Source organism: Zea mays, chromosome 3 (genome assembly GCF_902167145.1).
Source record: "Zea mays cultivar B73 chromosome 3, Zm-B73-REFERENCE-NAM-5.0, whole genome shotgun sequence".
NCBI classification, from domain to species: domain Eukaryota; kingdom Viridiplantae; phylum Streptophyta; class Magnoliopsida; order Poales; family Poaceae; genus Zea; species Zea mays.
Window position 1 is genome coordinate 208,778,622 of NC_050098.1, and position 12,857 is coordinate 208,791,478.

General features: G+C 44.8%; 1 protein-coding gene across 12 annotated transcripts in view; it reads left to right on the top strand.

Annotated features, from left to right (window-relative positions):
* The window catches only part of LOC100216838 (myosin-17), a 64,889-nt gene that overhangs the window by 8,823 nt on the left and 43,209 nt on the right, over nt 1–12,857 (top strand). For all 12 annotated transcript variants that reach the window (XR_002267797.3, XM_008676890.4, XM_035965689.1 and 9 more), the window contains exons 7-16: nt 10,395–10,554; nt 10,653–10,802; nt 10,895–11,031; nt 11,127–11,273; nt 11,348–11,449; nt 11,546–11,603; nt 11,687–11,788; nt 11,988–12,025; nt 12,317–12,443; nt 12,565–12,732. Coding sequence is in view for 11 of the 12 variants with exons in the window: in XM_008676890.4 (XP_008675112.1) it covers nt 10,395–10,554; nt 10,653–10,802; nt 10,895–11,031; nt 11,127–11,273; nt 11,348–11,449; nt 11,546–11,603; nt 11,687–11,788; nt 11,988–12,025; nt 12,317–12,443; nt 12,565–12,732 (1,189 nt within the window). In the remaining variant the exon portion in view is untranslated. The remainder of the gene's footprint in view (nt 1–10,394; nt 10,555–10,652; nt 10,803–10,894; nt 11,032–11,126; nt 11,274–11,347; nt 11,450–11,545; nt 11,604–11,686; nt 11,789–11,987; nt 12,026–12,316; nt 12,444–12,564; nt 12,733–12,857) is intronic.

Below are 12,857 nucleotides of genomic sequence, written 5' to 3' on the forward strand. Positions count from 1 at the left end.
CACACCGGACATGTCCGGTGCCCCTGCCACGTCATCAGTGCCGTTGGAATCTGACCGTTGGAGTTCTGACTTGTGGGCCACCCTTGATGTCCGGTGGCGCACCGGACAGCTCCTGTTCATTGTCCGGTGCGCCAGTATGGGCAAACCTGACGTCTGCGCGCGCTGCGGCGCATTTAATGCCTCTGCAGGTAGCCGTTGGCGCGGGATAGCCGTTGCGCTGGAGTCACACCGGACAGTCCGGTGCACACCGGACATGTCCGGTGAATTATAGCGGACGAGCCGTTGGCTTTTCCCGAAGCGGAAGAGTTCCTGAGGCCGCTTCTCCATGGCGCACCGGACACTGTCCGGTGTACACCGGACAGTCCGGTGAATTATAGCGCGAGAGCCCCTGGAAATTCCCGAAGGTGGCGAGTTCGAGCTGGAGTCCCCTGGTGTACCGGACACTGTCCGGTGGTGCACCGGACACTGTCCGGTGGCACACCGGACAGTCCGGTGCGCCCAGACCAGAGGGCCTACGGTTGGCTCTTTGCCCTTTTGTTGAACCCAACACTTGGTCATTTTATTGGCTATGTTGTGAACCTTTGACACCTGTATAACTTAGACACTAGAACAAACTAGTTAGTCCAAAGATTTGTGTTGGGCAATTCAACCACCAAAATTATATAGGAACTAGGTGTAAGCCTAATTCCCTTTCAATCTCCCCCTTTTTGGTGATTGATGCCAACACAAACCAAAGCAAATATAGAAGTGCATAATTGAACTAGTTTGCACAAAATAAGTGCAAAGGTTGCTTGGAATTTAGCCAATGTAACTACTTACAAGATATGCAAGGAATGTTTCTTTCTTATATAACATTTTGGACCACGTTTGCACCACATGTTTTGTTTTTGCAAATTCTTTTTGTAAATCCATTTCAAAAGATCTTTTGCAAATAGTCAAAGGTACATAAATAAGAGTTTGCAAAAGCATTTTCAAGATTTGAAATTTTTCTCCCCCTGTTTCAAATGCTTTTCCTTTGACTAAACAAAACTCCCCCTAAAAGAGATCCACCTCTTAGTGTTCAAGAGGGTTTTGATATACCATTTTTGAAATACTACTTTCTCCCCCTTTTGAACACAATAGGATACCAAATGATAAAGACTTTTGGAAAGCACTAAGTTTTTGAATTTGGTGGTGGTGGTGCGGTCCTTTTGCTTTGGGCTCATTTCTCCCCCTTTTTGGCATAAATCGCCAAAAACGGAGTCATTAGAGCCCTCGGTGTGCAATCTTCCCCTTTGGTCATAAATAAGTGAGTTAAGATTATACCAAAGACGAAGTCCTTTTGCGTTTGAGCTTTTACTCTCTCCCCCAAGGATGAAGTCCTTTTCCTTGATGCTCATTTCTCCCCTGAAGAAGAGAGAGTTGCTCGGAGTGATGGCGAAGCATGAGTTACGGAGTGGAAGCCTTTGTCTTCGCCGAAGACTCCAATTCCCTTTCAATATACCTATGACTTGGTTTGAAATCGACTTGAAAACATATTAGTCATAGCATATAAAAGAGATATGATCAAAGGTATTTAAATGAGCTATGTGTGCAAGCTAGCAAAAGAAATTTCTAGAATCAAGAATATTGAGCTCATGCCTAAGTCTGGTAAAAGATTGTTCATCAAGTGGCTTGGTAAAGATATCGGCTAATTGATCTTTAGTATTAATGTAAGAAATCTCGATATCCCCCTTTTGTTGGTGATCCCTAAGAAAATGATACCGAATGGCTATGTGCTTAGTGCGGCTATGCTCGACGGGATTGTCGGCCATTTTAATTGCACTCTCATTATCACATAGCAAAGGGACTTTGGTTAATTTGTAACCGTAGTCCCGCAGGGTTTGTCTCATCCAAAGCAATTGCGCGCAACAATGTCCTGCGGCAATGTACTCGGCTTCGGCGGTGGAAAGAGCGACCGAATTTTGCTTCTTTGAAGCCCAAGACACCAAGGATCTTCCCAAGAACTGGCAAGTCCCCGATGTGCTCTTCCTATTGATTTTGCACCCCGCCCAATCGGCATCCGAATAACCAATTAAATCAAATGTGGATCCCCGAGGGTACCAAAGCCCAAACTTAGGTGTATAAGCCAAATATCTCAAGATTCGTTTTACGGCCGTAAGGTGGGATTCCTTAGGGTCGGATTGGAATCTTGCACACATGCAAACGGAAAGCATAATGTCCGGTCGAGATGCACATAAATAAAGCAATGAACCAATCATCGACCGGTATACCTTTTAATCCACGGACTTACCTCCCGTGTCGAGGTCGAGATGCCCATTAGTTCCCATGGGTGTCTTGATGGGTTTGGCATCCTTCATCCCAAACTTAGCAAGAATGTCTTGAGTGTACTTCGTTTGGCTAATGAAGGTGCCCTCTTGGAGTTGCTTGACTTGGAATCCTAGAAAATACTTCAACTCCCCCATCATTGACATCTCGAATTTCTGTGTCATGATCCTACTAAACTCTTCACATGTAGACTCGTTAGTAGACCCAAATATAATATCATCAACATAAATTTGGCATACAAACAAGTCATTTTCAAGAGTTTTAGTAAAGAGTGTAGGATCGGCCTTGCCAACTTTGAAGCCATTAGCAATAAGGAAATCTCTAAGGCATTCATACCATGCTCTTGGGGCTTGCTTGAGCCCATAAAGCGCCTTAGAGAGCCTATAGACATGGTTAGGATACTCACTGTCTTCAAAGCCGGGAGGTTGCTCAACATAGACCTCTTCCTTGATTGGTCCATTGAGGAAGGCACTTTTCACGTCCATTTGATAGAGCTTAAAGCCATGGTAAGTAGCATAGGCCAATAATATGCGAATTGACTCAAGCCTAGCTACGGGTGCATAGGTTTCACCAAAATCCAAACCTTCGACTTGTGAATACCCTTTGGCCACGAGTCGAGCTTTGTTCCTTGTCACCACACCATGCTCATCTTGCTTGTTGCGGAAGACCCATTTGGTTCCTACAACATTTTGGTTAGGACGTGGAACTAAATGCCATACCTCGTTCCTCGTGAAATTGTTGAGCTCCTCTTGCATCGCCACCACCCAATCCGAATCTTGGAGAGCTTCCTCTACCCTGTGTGGCTCAATAGAGGAAACAAACGAGTAATGTTCACAAAAATGTGCAACCCGAGATCGAGTAGTTACCCCCTTATGAATGTCGCCGAGGATGGTGTCGACGGGGTGATCTCGTTGGATTGCTTGGTGGACTCTTGGGTGTGGCGGTCTTGGTTCTTCCTCATCCTCCTTTTCTTGATCATTTGCATCTCCCCCTTGATCATTGCCGTCATCTTGAGGTGGCTCATTTTCTTGACTTTGCCCTTCATCAACTTGAGCCTCATCCTCATTTTGAGTTGGTGGAGATGCTTGCGTGGAGGAGGATGGTTGATCTTGTGCATTTGGAGGCTCTTCGGATTCCCTAGGACACACATCCCCAATGGACATGTTCCTAAGCGCTATGCATGGAGCCTGTTCTTCACCTACTTCATCATGATCAACTTGCTCTACTTGAGAGCCGTTAGTTTCATCAAACACAACGTCACATGAGACTTCAACTAGTCCAGTGGACTTGTTAAAGACCCTATATGCCCTTGTGTTTGAGTCATAACCAAGTAAAAAGCCTTCTACAGTTTTAGGAGCAAATTTTGATTTTCTACCTCTTTTAATAAGAATGAAGCATTTGCTACCAAAAACTCTAAAATATGAAATATTGGGCTTTTTACCGGTTAGGAGTTCATATGATGTCTTCTTGAGGATTCGGTGAAGATATAACCGGTTGATGGCGTAGCAGGCGGTGTTGACCGCTTCGGCCCAAAACCGGTCCGGTGTCTTGTACTCATCAAGCATGGTTCTTGCCATGTCCAATAGAGTTCGATTCTTCCTCTCCACTACACCGTTTTGTTGTGGCGTGTAGGGAGAAGAGAACTCATGCTTGATGCCCTCCTCCTCAAGGAAGCTTTCAATTTGAGAGTTCTTGAACTCCGTCCCGTTGTCGCTTCTTATTTTCTTGATCCTTAAGCCGAACTCATTTTGAGCCCGTCTCAAGAATCCTTTTAAAGTCTCTTGGGTTTGAGATTTTTCCTGTAAAAAGAATACCCAAGTGAAGCGAGAATAATCATCCACAATAACTAGACAGTACTTACTCCCGCCGATGCTTATGTAAGCGATCGGGCCGAATAGATCCATGTGTAGGAGCTCCAGTGGCCTGTCAGTCGTCATTATGTTCTTGTGTGGATGATGAGTGCCAACTTGCTTCCCTGCTTGGCATGCGCTACAAATCCTGTCTTTCTCAAAATGAACATTGGTTAGTCCTAAAATGTGCTCTCCCTTTAGAAGCTTATGAAGATTCTTCATCCCAACATGGGCTAGTCGGCGGTGCCAGAGCCAACCCATGTTAGTCTTAGCAATTAAACATGTGTCGAGCTCAGCTCTATCAAAATCTACTAAGTATAGCTGACCCTCTAACACACCCTTAAATGCTATTGAATCATCACTTCTTCTAAAGACAGTGACACCTATATCAGTAAAAAGACAGTTGTAGCCCATTTGACATAATTGGGAAACAGAAAGCAAGTTGTAATCTAAAGAATCTACAAGAAAAACATTGGAAATAGTATGGTCAGGTGATATAGCAATTTTACCCAAACCTTTGACCAAACCTTGATTTCCATCCCCGAATGTGATAGCTCGTTGGGGATCTTGGTTTTTCTCATATGAGGAGAACATCTTTTTCTCCCCTGTCATATGGTTTGTGCACCCGCTGTCGAGTATCCAACTTGAGCCCCCGGATGCATAAACCTACAAAACAAATTTAGTTCTTGACTTTAGGTACCCAAACTGTTTTGGGTCCTTTGGCATTAGATACAAGAACTTTGGGTACCCAAACACAAGTCTTGGAGCCCTTGTGTTTGCCCCCAACAAATTTGGCAACTACTTTGCCGGATTTGCTAGTAAGCACATAAGATGCATCAAAAGTTTTAAATGAAATGGCATGATCATTTGATGCATTAGGAATTTTCTTCTTAGGCAACTTGGCACGGGTTGGTTGCCTAGAACTAGATGTCTCACCCTTATACATGAAAGCATGGTTAGGGCCAGAGTGAGACTTCCTAGAATGAATCTTCCTAATTTTGCTCTCAGGATAGCCTGCAGGGTATAAAATGTAACCCTCGTTATCCTGAGGCATGAGAGCTTTGCCCTTAACAAAGTTAGACAAGTTCTTAGGAGGGGCATTAAGTTTGACATTGTCTCCCCTTTGGAAGCCAATGCCATCCTTGATGCCAGGGCGTCTCCCATTATAAAGCATGCTACGAGCAAATTTAAATTTCTCATTTTCTAAGTTGTGCTCGGCAATTTTAGCATCTAGTTTAGCTATATGATCATTTTGTTTTTTAATTAAGGCTAGGTGATCATGGATAGCATCAACATTAATATCTCTACATCTAGTGCAAATAGAAACATGCTCAACATTAGATGTAGAGGGTTTGCAAGATTTAAGTTCTACAACCTTAGCATGCAACATTTCATTCTTAGTTCTAAGGTCGGAAATAGTAGCATTGCAAACATTAAAATCTTTAGCCTTAGCAATTAAATTTTCATTCTCTAATCTAAGGCTAGCAAGAGATGCATTCAATTCATCAATCTTAGCAAGCAAGTCAACGTTATCATCTCTAAGATTGGTAATTGAAACATTACAAACATGTGAATCAACCTTAGCATTTAAAGTAGCATTTTCATTTCTAAGGTTGTCAATCACCTCACGGCAAGTGCTTAGCTCACTAGACAGTTTTTCACATTTTTCAACTTGTAGAGCGTAAGCATTTTTAACCTTAACATGTTTCTTATTCTCCTTGATTAGGAAGTCCTCTTGGGAGTCCAAGAGATCATCCTTTTCATGGATGGCACTAATTAGTTCATTTAATTTTTCCTTTTGTTCCATGTTAAGGTTAGCAAAAAGAATGCGCAAGTTATCCTCCTCATTTTTATCATCATCCTCATCACTAGATGTTTCATATTTAGTGGAGGACCTTGATTTTACCTTCTTTTTGCCGTCCTTGGCCATGAGACACTTGTGGCCGACGTTGGGGAAGAGAAGGCCTTTGGTGACGGCGATGTTGGCGGCATCCTCGTCGTCGGAGGAGTCGCTTGAGCTTTCGTCGGAGTCCCACTCCCGACAAACATGGGCATCGCCGCCCTTCTTCTTGTAATACTTCTTCTTCTCCTTTCTTCTTCCCTTCTTGTCGTCGCCCCTGTCACTGTCACTAGACATAGGACATTTTGCAATAAAGTGACCGGGCTTACCACACTTGTAGCAAACCTTCTTGGAACGGGGTTTGTAGTCCTTCCCCTTCCGTTGCTTGAGAATTTGCCGAAAGCTTTTGATGATTAGGGCCATCTCCTCGTTGTCGAGCTTGGAGGCGTCAATTGGTTGTCTACTTGTAGACTCCTCCTTCTTCTCCTCCGTTGCCTTGAAGGCCACCGGTTGCGCCTCGGAGGTGGAAGGCTCGTCAAGCTCGTTGATCTTCTTGGAGCCCTTAATCATGCATTCAAAACTCACAAAATTCCCGATGACTTCCTCGGGGGTCATTAGTGGATATCTAGGATTCCCACGAATTAATTGTACTTGAGTGGGGTTAAGGAAAATAAGAGCTCTTAGAATAACCTTAACCACTTCGTGGTCATCCCATTTTGTGCTCCCGAGGTTGCGCACTTGGTTCACCAAGGTCTTGAGCCGGTTGTACATGTCTTGTGGCTCCTCCCCTTGGCGAAGACGGAAGCGACCGAGCTCCCCCTCGATTGTTTCCCGCTTGGTGATCTTGGTGAGTTCATCACCCTCGTGCGCCGTCTTGAGTAGGTCCCAAATCTCCTTGGCGTTCTTCAATCCTTGTACTTTGTTGTATTCCTCCTTGCTTAGGGAGGCAAGGAGGATAGTTGCGGCTTGGGAGTTGAAGTGCTCGATTTGGGCCACTTCGTCCGTGTCATAGTCCTCATCCCCTATTGATGGTACCTGTACACCATACTCAACAACATCCCATATTCTTTTGTGGAGAGAGGTTAGATGAAAACGCATCAAATTACTCCACATAGCATAATCTTCACCATTAAAAGTTGGTGGTTTGCCTAATGGGACGGAAAGTAAAGGTGTATGTTTTGGAATGCGAGGGTAGCGTAGGGGGATCTTACTATACTTCTTGCGCTCTTGGCGCTTAGAAGTGACGGAGGGCGCATCGGAGTCGGAGGTCGATGTTGATGAAGTGTCGGTCTCGTAGTAGACCACCTTCCTCATCCTTTTATGCTTGTCGCCTTTCCGATGCGGCTTGTGGGAAGAAGATTTTTCCTTCTTCTCTTTGTGGTGAGAGGAAGATTTCTTCTCCTTCCCTTTGTTGGAGGAGCTTTTCTTCTTCTCCCCCCTTTTGGTGCGGGACTCTTCCGATGAAGTGCTCCCGTAGCTTGTAGTGGGCTTTTCGCCGGTCTCCATCTCCTTCTTGGCGTGATCTCCCGACATCACTTCGAGCGGTTAGGCTCTAATGAAGCACCGGGCTCCGATACCAATTGATAGTCGCCTAGAGGGGGGGGGTGAATAGGGCGAAACTGAAATTTACAAAAATAATCACAACTACAAGCCGGGGTTAGCGTTAGTAATAATAAATGAGTCCGCAAGAGAGGGCGCAAAACAAATCGCAAGCAAATAAGGAGAGTGACACGTGGATTTGTTTTACCGAGGTTCGGTTCTTGCAAACCTACTCCCCGTTGAGGAGGCCACAAAGGCCGGGTCTCTTTCAACCCTTCCCTCTCTCAAACGGTCCCTCGGACCGAGTGAGCTTTCCTTCTTCTCAATCAACCGGGAACAAAACTTCCCCGCAAGGGCCACCACACAATCGGTGCCTCTTGCCTTGGTTACAATTGAGTGTTGATCACAAGAGCAAAAGAGAAAGAAAGAATGCGATCCAAGCGCAAGAGCTCAAAAGAACACGGCAAATCACTCTCTCTAGTCACTAGGGTTTTGTGTGGAATTGGAGAGGATTTGATCTCTTTGAATGTGTCTAGAATTGAATGCCTAGCTCTTGTAAGTGGTTGAGAAGTGGAAAACTTGGATGGCAATGAATGTGGGGTGGTTGGGGTATTTATAGCCCCAACCACCAAATGTGGCCGTTGGGGAGCCAGTCTGCTCGATGGCGCACCGGACAGTCCGGTGCACACCGGACATGTCCGGTGCCCCTGCCACGTCATCAGTGCCGTTGGAATCTGACCGTTGGAGTTCTGACTTGTGGGCCACCCTTGATGTCCGGTGGCGCACCGGACAGCTCCTGTTCATTGTCCGGTGCGCCAGTATGGGCAAACCTGACGTCTGCGCGCGCTGCGGCGCATTTAATGCCTCTGCAGGTAGCCGTTGGCGCGGGATAGCCGTTGCGCTGGAGTCACACCGGACAGTCCGGTGCACACCGGACATGTCCGGTGAATTATAGCGGACGAGCCGTTGGCTTTTCCCGAAGCGGAAGAGTTCCTGAGGCCGCTTCTCCATGGCGCACCGGACACTGTCCGGTGTACACCGGACAGTCCGGTGAATTATAGCGCGAGAGCCCCTGGAAATTCCCGAAGGTGGCGAGTTCGAGCTGGAGTCCCCTGGTGTACCGGACACTGTCCGGTGGTGCACCGGACACTGTCCGGTGGCACACCGGACAGTCCGGTGCGCCCAGACCAGAGGGCCTACGGTTGGCTCTTTGCCCTTTTGTTGAACCCAACACTTGGTCATTTTATTGGCTATGTTGTGAACCTTTGACACCTGTATAACTTAGACACTAGAACAAACTAGTTAGTCCAAAGATTTGTGTTGGGCAATTCAACCACCAAAATTATATAGGAACTAGGTGTAAGCCTAATTCCCTTTCAGGTACCCCTTATGATTTGAGGAGTAACTGAGGAAAAGACAACGAGTGAAGTGGGGCGCAAGTTTGTGGGAAGCAGTGGTGGGAGTGTTGGGATAGCAGGCACAATCAAACACTTGAAGGTGTGTATAGGATAGTGTGGTGCCAAAGAGGGCAAATAAGGGAGTGGGATGATTGACCGCCTTAGAGGGGAGGAAGTTGAGATGGGTATCAGTATTCAGCTTCACCCTATAGTTGGCGGGAAGAGACGCCTGAAAAAGAAGGCAACATAGCATGTTAGTGGGGGTGCGAATCATGTGTTTGGCCCGACCGTTCTGAGGGGAGGTGTAGGGGTACGACGTGCGAGAGCCGTAGTTGAACCCCGTGAGAAAGGAAGAAAGAGCAGGAGACAGAGTGGTTGAACTTGTGACCATTGTCACACTAGAGAGCACGAATCGAGTTGCTGAACTGGGTGGAGACCCAAGCAAAGAAGTGCGAAAGAGTAGTGGAAGTATCAAACTTCAATCATAAAGTTGAAGTCGATGGATGTTGTTGAGGCGGGGATCCCCCGGAGCGGGAGAGGCAAAGCCAGCGATGGATGTGGACGATGTCCTGAAGCTCGATAGTGAGCGTGCCAAGGAGCCACGAGAGGACCACACTGTCCATCCGGTGCTAGGATGGGAGCAACTAGGAGATGGCATCGACGAGGATGTGGTCGTCGAGGGCGTAGGGCTGAAGGGTGAGGAACGCCTGGTCGTGCCAGCAAGCGTAGTGGGTGGACGTAGGGTTGAGGACAACGAAGACGAGCAACCGGATTCTCTGGATACCAACCACTTAAGTGTGGAGGTTAGCGATGACCGCGACCTCGTACTCCGTGGGAGGGGTAGCACTGGGGCCACCGGAGAGGGTTCAGCGGCGGAGTAGCCTTGGAGGAGGTGTTCGGCCTTAGCCAGGTGTGGGACGAGAGCATCCGCCGCGGTGGCCGCCCATGTGGTGGCCGCATGGCGGAAGACGGCGCATCCGCGACACAGGCTATGGTGGCGCAGACGCGCCCAACGGGGCCGTGCAACGGCGAGGGCTGCCCAGGTGGTGCTGTCCATGGTGGGGAAGGGGGGAGGAGGTGACGGGCGCCGACAGTGAGCAGGGAGAGCCGGAGAGGCTTGATACCCTGTTGGAGGATAAAACCCTAACTCTAATTGGGGATAGGGGATATATTAAAATACTAGTACATGGGCCAAGGCCTGTTACAGATATGGAACACATAAATACATAATACGCTAACAGTCAAAGTTAGAGGCTTTGACTAAGGAGAAAACTAAAGTAACATATAATTTGGAAAGAGTGAGTACAGCTGTTACATATTCTGTGTGAGGTCAAAATATTCCTAGATCATCTGTTCTGTATTTTATATAGAAGGATTTATATATAAACTATCAGTTTTTCGTCCGGTACTTTCACACACGATTTTACTGACTTGTTAACCTTTTCTGTCCATGTGGTGAAGTCGATTTGGTAAATTTGTTGAAATCCAATTTGACAAGAGCGGTAAGATATCTGGTGCTGCCATTAGAACTTACTTGCTCGAGAGATCTCGAGTTTGCCAAATTAATAGTCCAGAGAGGAACTACCATTGCTTTTACTTCCTATGTGCAGCACCATCAGAGGTATATTTTTTCCCGACCTTGGTGTAATTATTTGTTTCAAATCTTCTACCCAAGCTTGTTACATGTGTCATTTTTCTATGGAAAATGTGTGTCTGCAGGATCTCAAGAAGTATAAGCTCGGGGACCCATCGTTGTTTCACTATCTCAACCAGTCAGCTTGTATTAAAGTTGATGGAATCAATGATGCTGAAGAATACCTTGCAACAAGAAAAGCAATGGATACTGTTGGCATTACTGATCAAGAACAGGTTTAAAAATTCCTTCTATTTCAGTTCAGTAAGGAATTCCTTCTATTTCAATTCAGTAATTCATTTTTCTTAAATGACATGACTGTTTACAGGAAGCTATATTCCGGGTTGTTGCTGCTGTGCTTCATCTTGGAAACATAAATTTTACAAAAGGGAGAGAAGCAGATTCATCCATAATAAAGGATGACAAATCTAGATTCCATCTTAATACAGCAGGAGAGCTCTTAATGTATGACTAGTATTTCCCGTCCTCCACTTCTCTTCACAACTTTGATGTTATAGTACAAATCTATAATCCATGTTACACTTGAATGTCGATTACAGGTGTGATTGTGAGAAGTTGGAGAATGCCTTGATAAAGAGGGAAATTAATACACCAGAAGGAGTGATTACCACAACAGTTGGTCCGAATTCTGCTACTATTAGCCGGGATGGTTTAGCAAAGCAGATATACTCTCGATTGTTTGACTGGTAATAGATTTAGCAATGTATTCCTTACTAATTATGTAATTGTTTTCTAAGTACATACACGTATACTATCGCAGGCTTGTAAACAGAATAAATGCATCGATAGGACAAGACCCAAACTCTAACAAACTGATTGGGGTACTTGATATATATGGTTTTGAAAGTTTTAAAACCAACAGGTAATTGATTAGTTCTAAAAAGAGAAGCAAATCTATAATATTAAAGACCTTTCTGAGGGAGTGCTTACTCTTACTCTTATATGACTGTAACGACAGTTTTGAACAACTGTGCATCAATTTTACCAATGAAAAACTCCAGCAACATTTTAATCAGGTATTGTGGAACTCATATTTTTGGTGGAACCTTTCTTTTCATTGCTTGCATGAGTCAATTAACACCTGGTGCTTGTTATGTAGAATGTCTTCAAAATGGAACAAGAGGAATACACAAGGGAGCAAATTAATTGGAGTTACATAGAGTTTGTTGACAATCAAGATGTACTTGACCTGATTGAAAGGGTATGATTTTGTTACTATATAAAACACATTGCATTGAACCTCATCTATCCCAGCCTAGCTGTATTGCATAGGGCTACAATGCCCTACACATGACAGTGATCAACACACTGGTTTTCTTGACTTCTTGCTTTTCATTCTTATCTATTTCCACCTATTATCTTTTATATTCTCATGTTCAGTTATCGTTTTCTGTGTCCAGAAACCAGGTGGCATTATTGCGCTTCTTGATGAAGCCTGGTGAGTTTACATGTTTCATGTTTTCATCTGACCAAGCTATTGCTATGCTTATGTATGCCTGGTGGTGAGAACTGAAATTGTTTAGAACTTTAGATGCTTCCAGTAGGACTGTTTGTAGCTGGTGCATTTCCAGACCCTCCTTTCCGAATTTTACTGAATTGAACATCCAGTGTTCACTTCCAAATTAATTGTTTCACATATCAGTCAAGGATTTTCATTCTTGCATCAGTTTTGTGAATACAAGCATCTAACAACAGCTACCTTCTTTTTGTGCTGAAATACGTCCATCAGCATGTTTCCAAAGTCCACACACGAGACATTGTCTCAGAAGCTGTACGAAAAGTTCAAGAACCACAAAAGATTTACCAAACCAAAGCTTTCTCGTACTGCATTTACAATTCAACATTATGCTGGAGATGTAAGTGTTTCCCCCTCGTGTTTGAGAAAAACATATTTCCCACTATAATACAAGACTTTTCTTGTTGTTTAGTGCTCATGTTTTTGCCTGAGTCCGATCATTTTACTTCTTTATTCCCTAGGTAACATATCAATCTGATCAATTCCTGGACAAGAACAAGGACTATGTGGTAGCAGAGCATCAGGAATTACTTAATGCTTCTAAGTGCTCTTTTGTATCAGGGTTATTTCCACAAGCAACAGAAGAGAACACAAAATCATCAAAATCCTCAATTGCAACTCGCTTTAAGGTAACATTTCTACAATATTTAGTTTGTGCTGTATAAACCATTGCCATCTTCATACTATTGATAATCTTTTTCTAATATCTATAATTTGGGAACAGTAGACTTTTTTGCATTAAGCCTCATGTGCT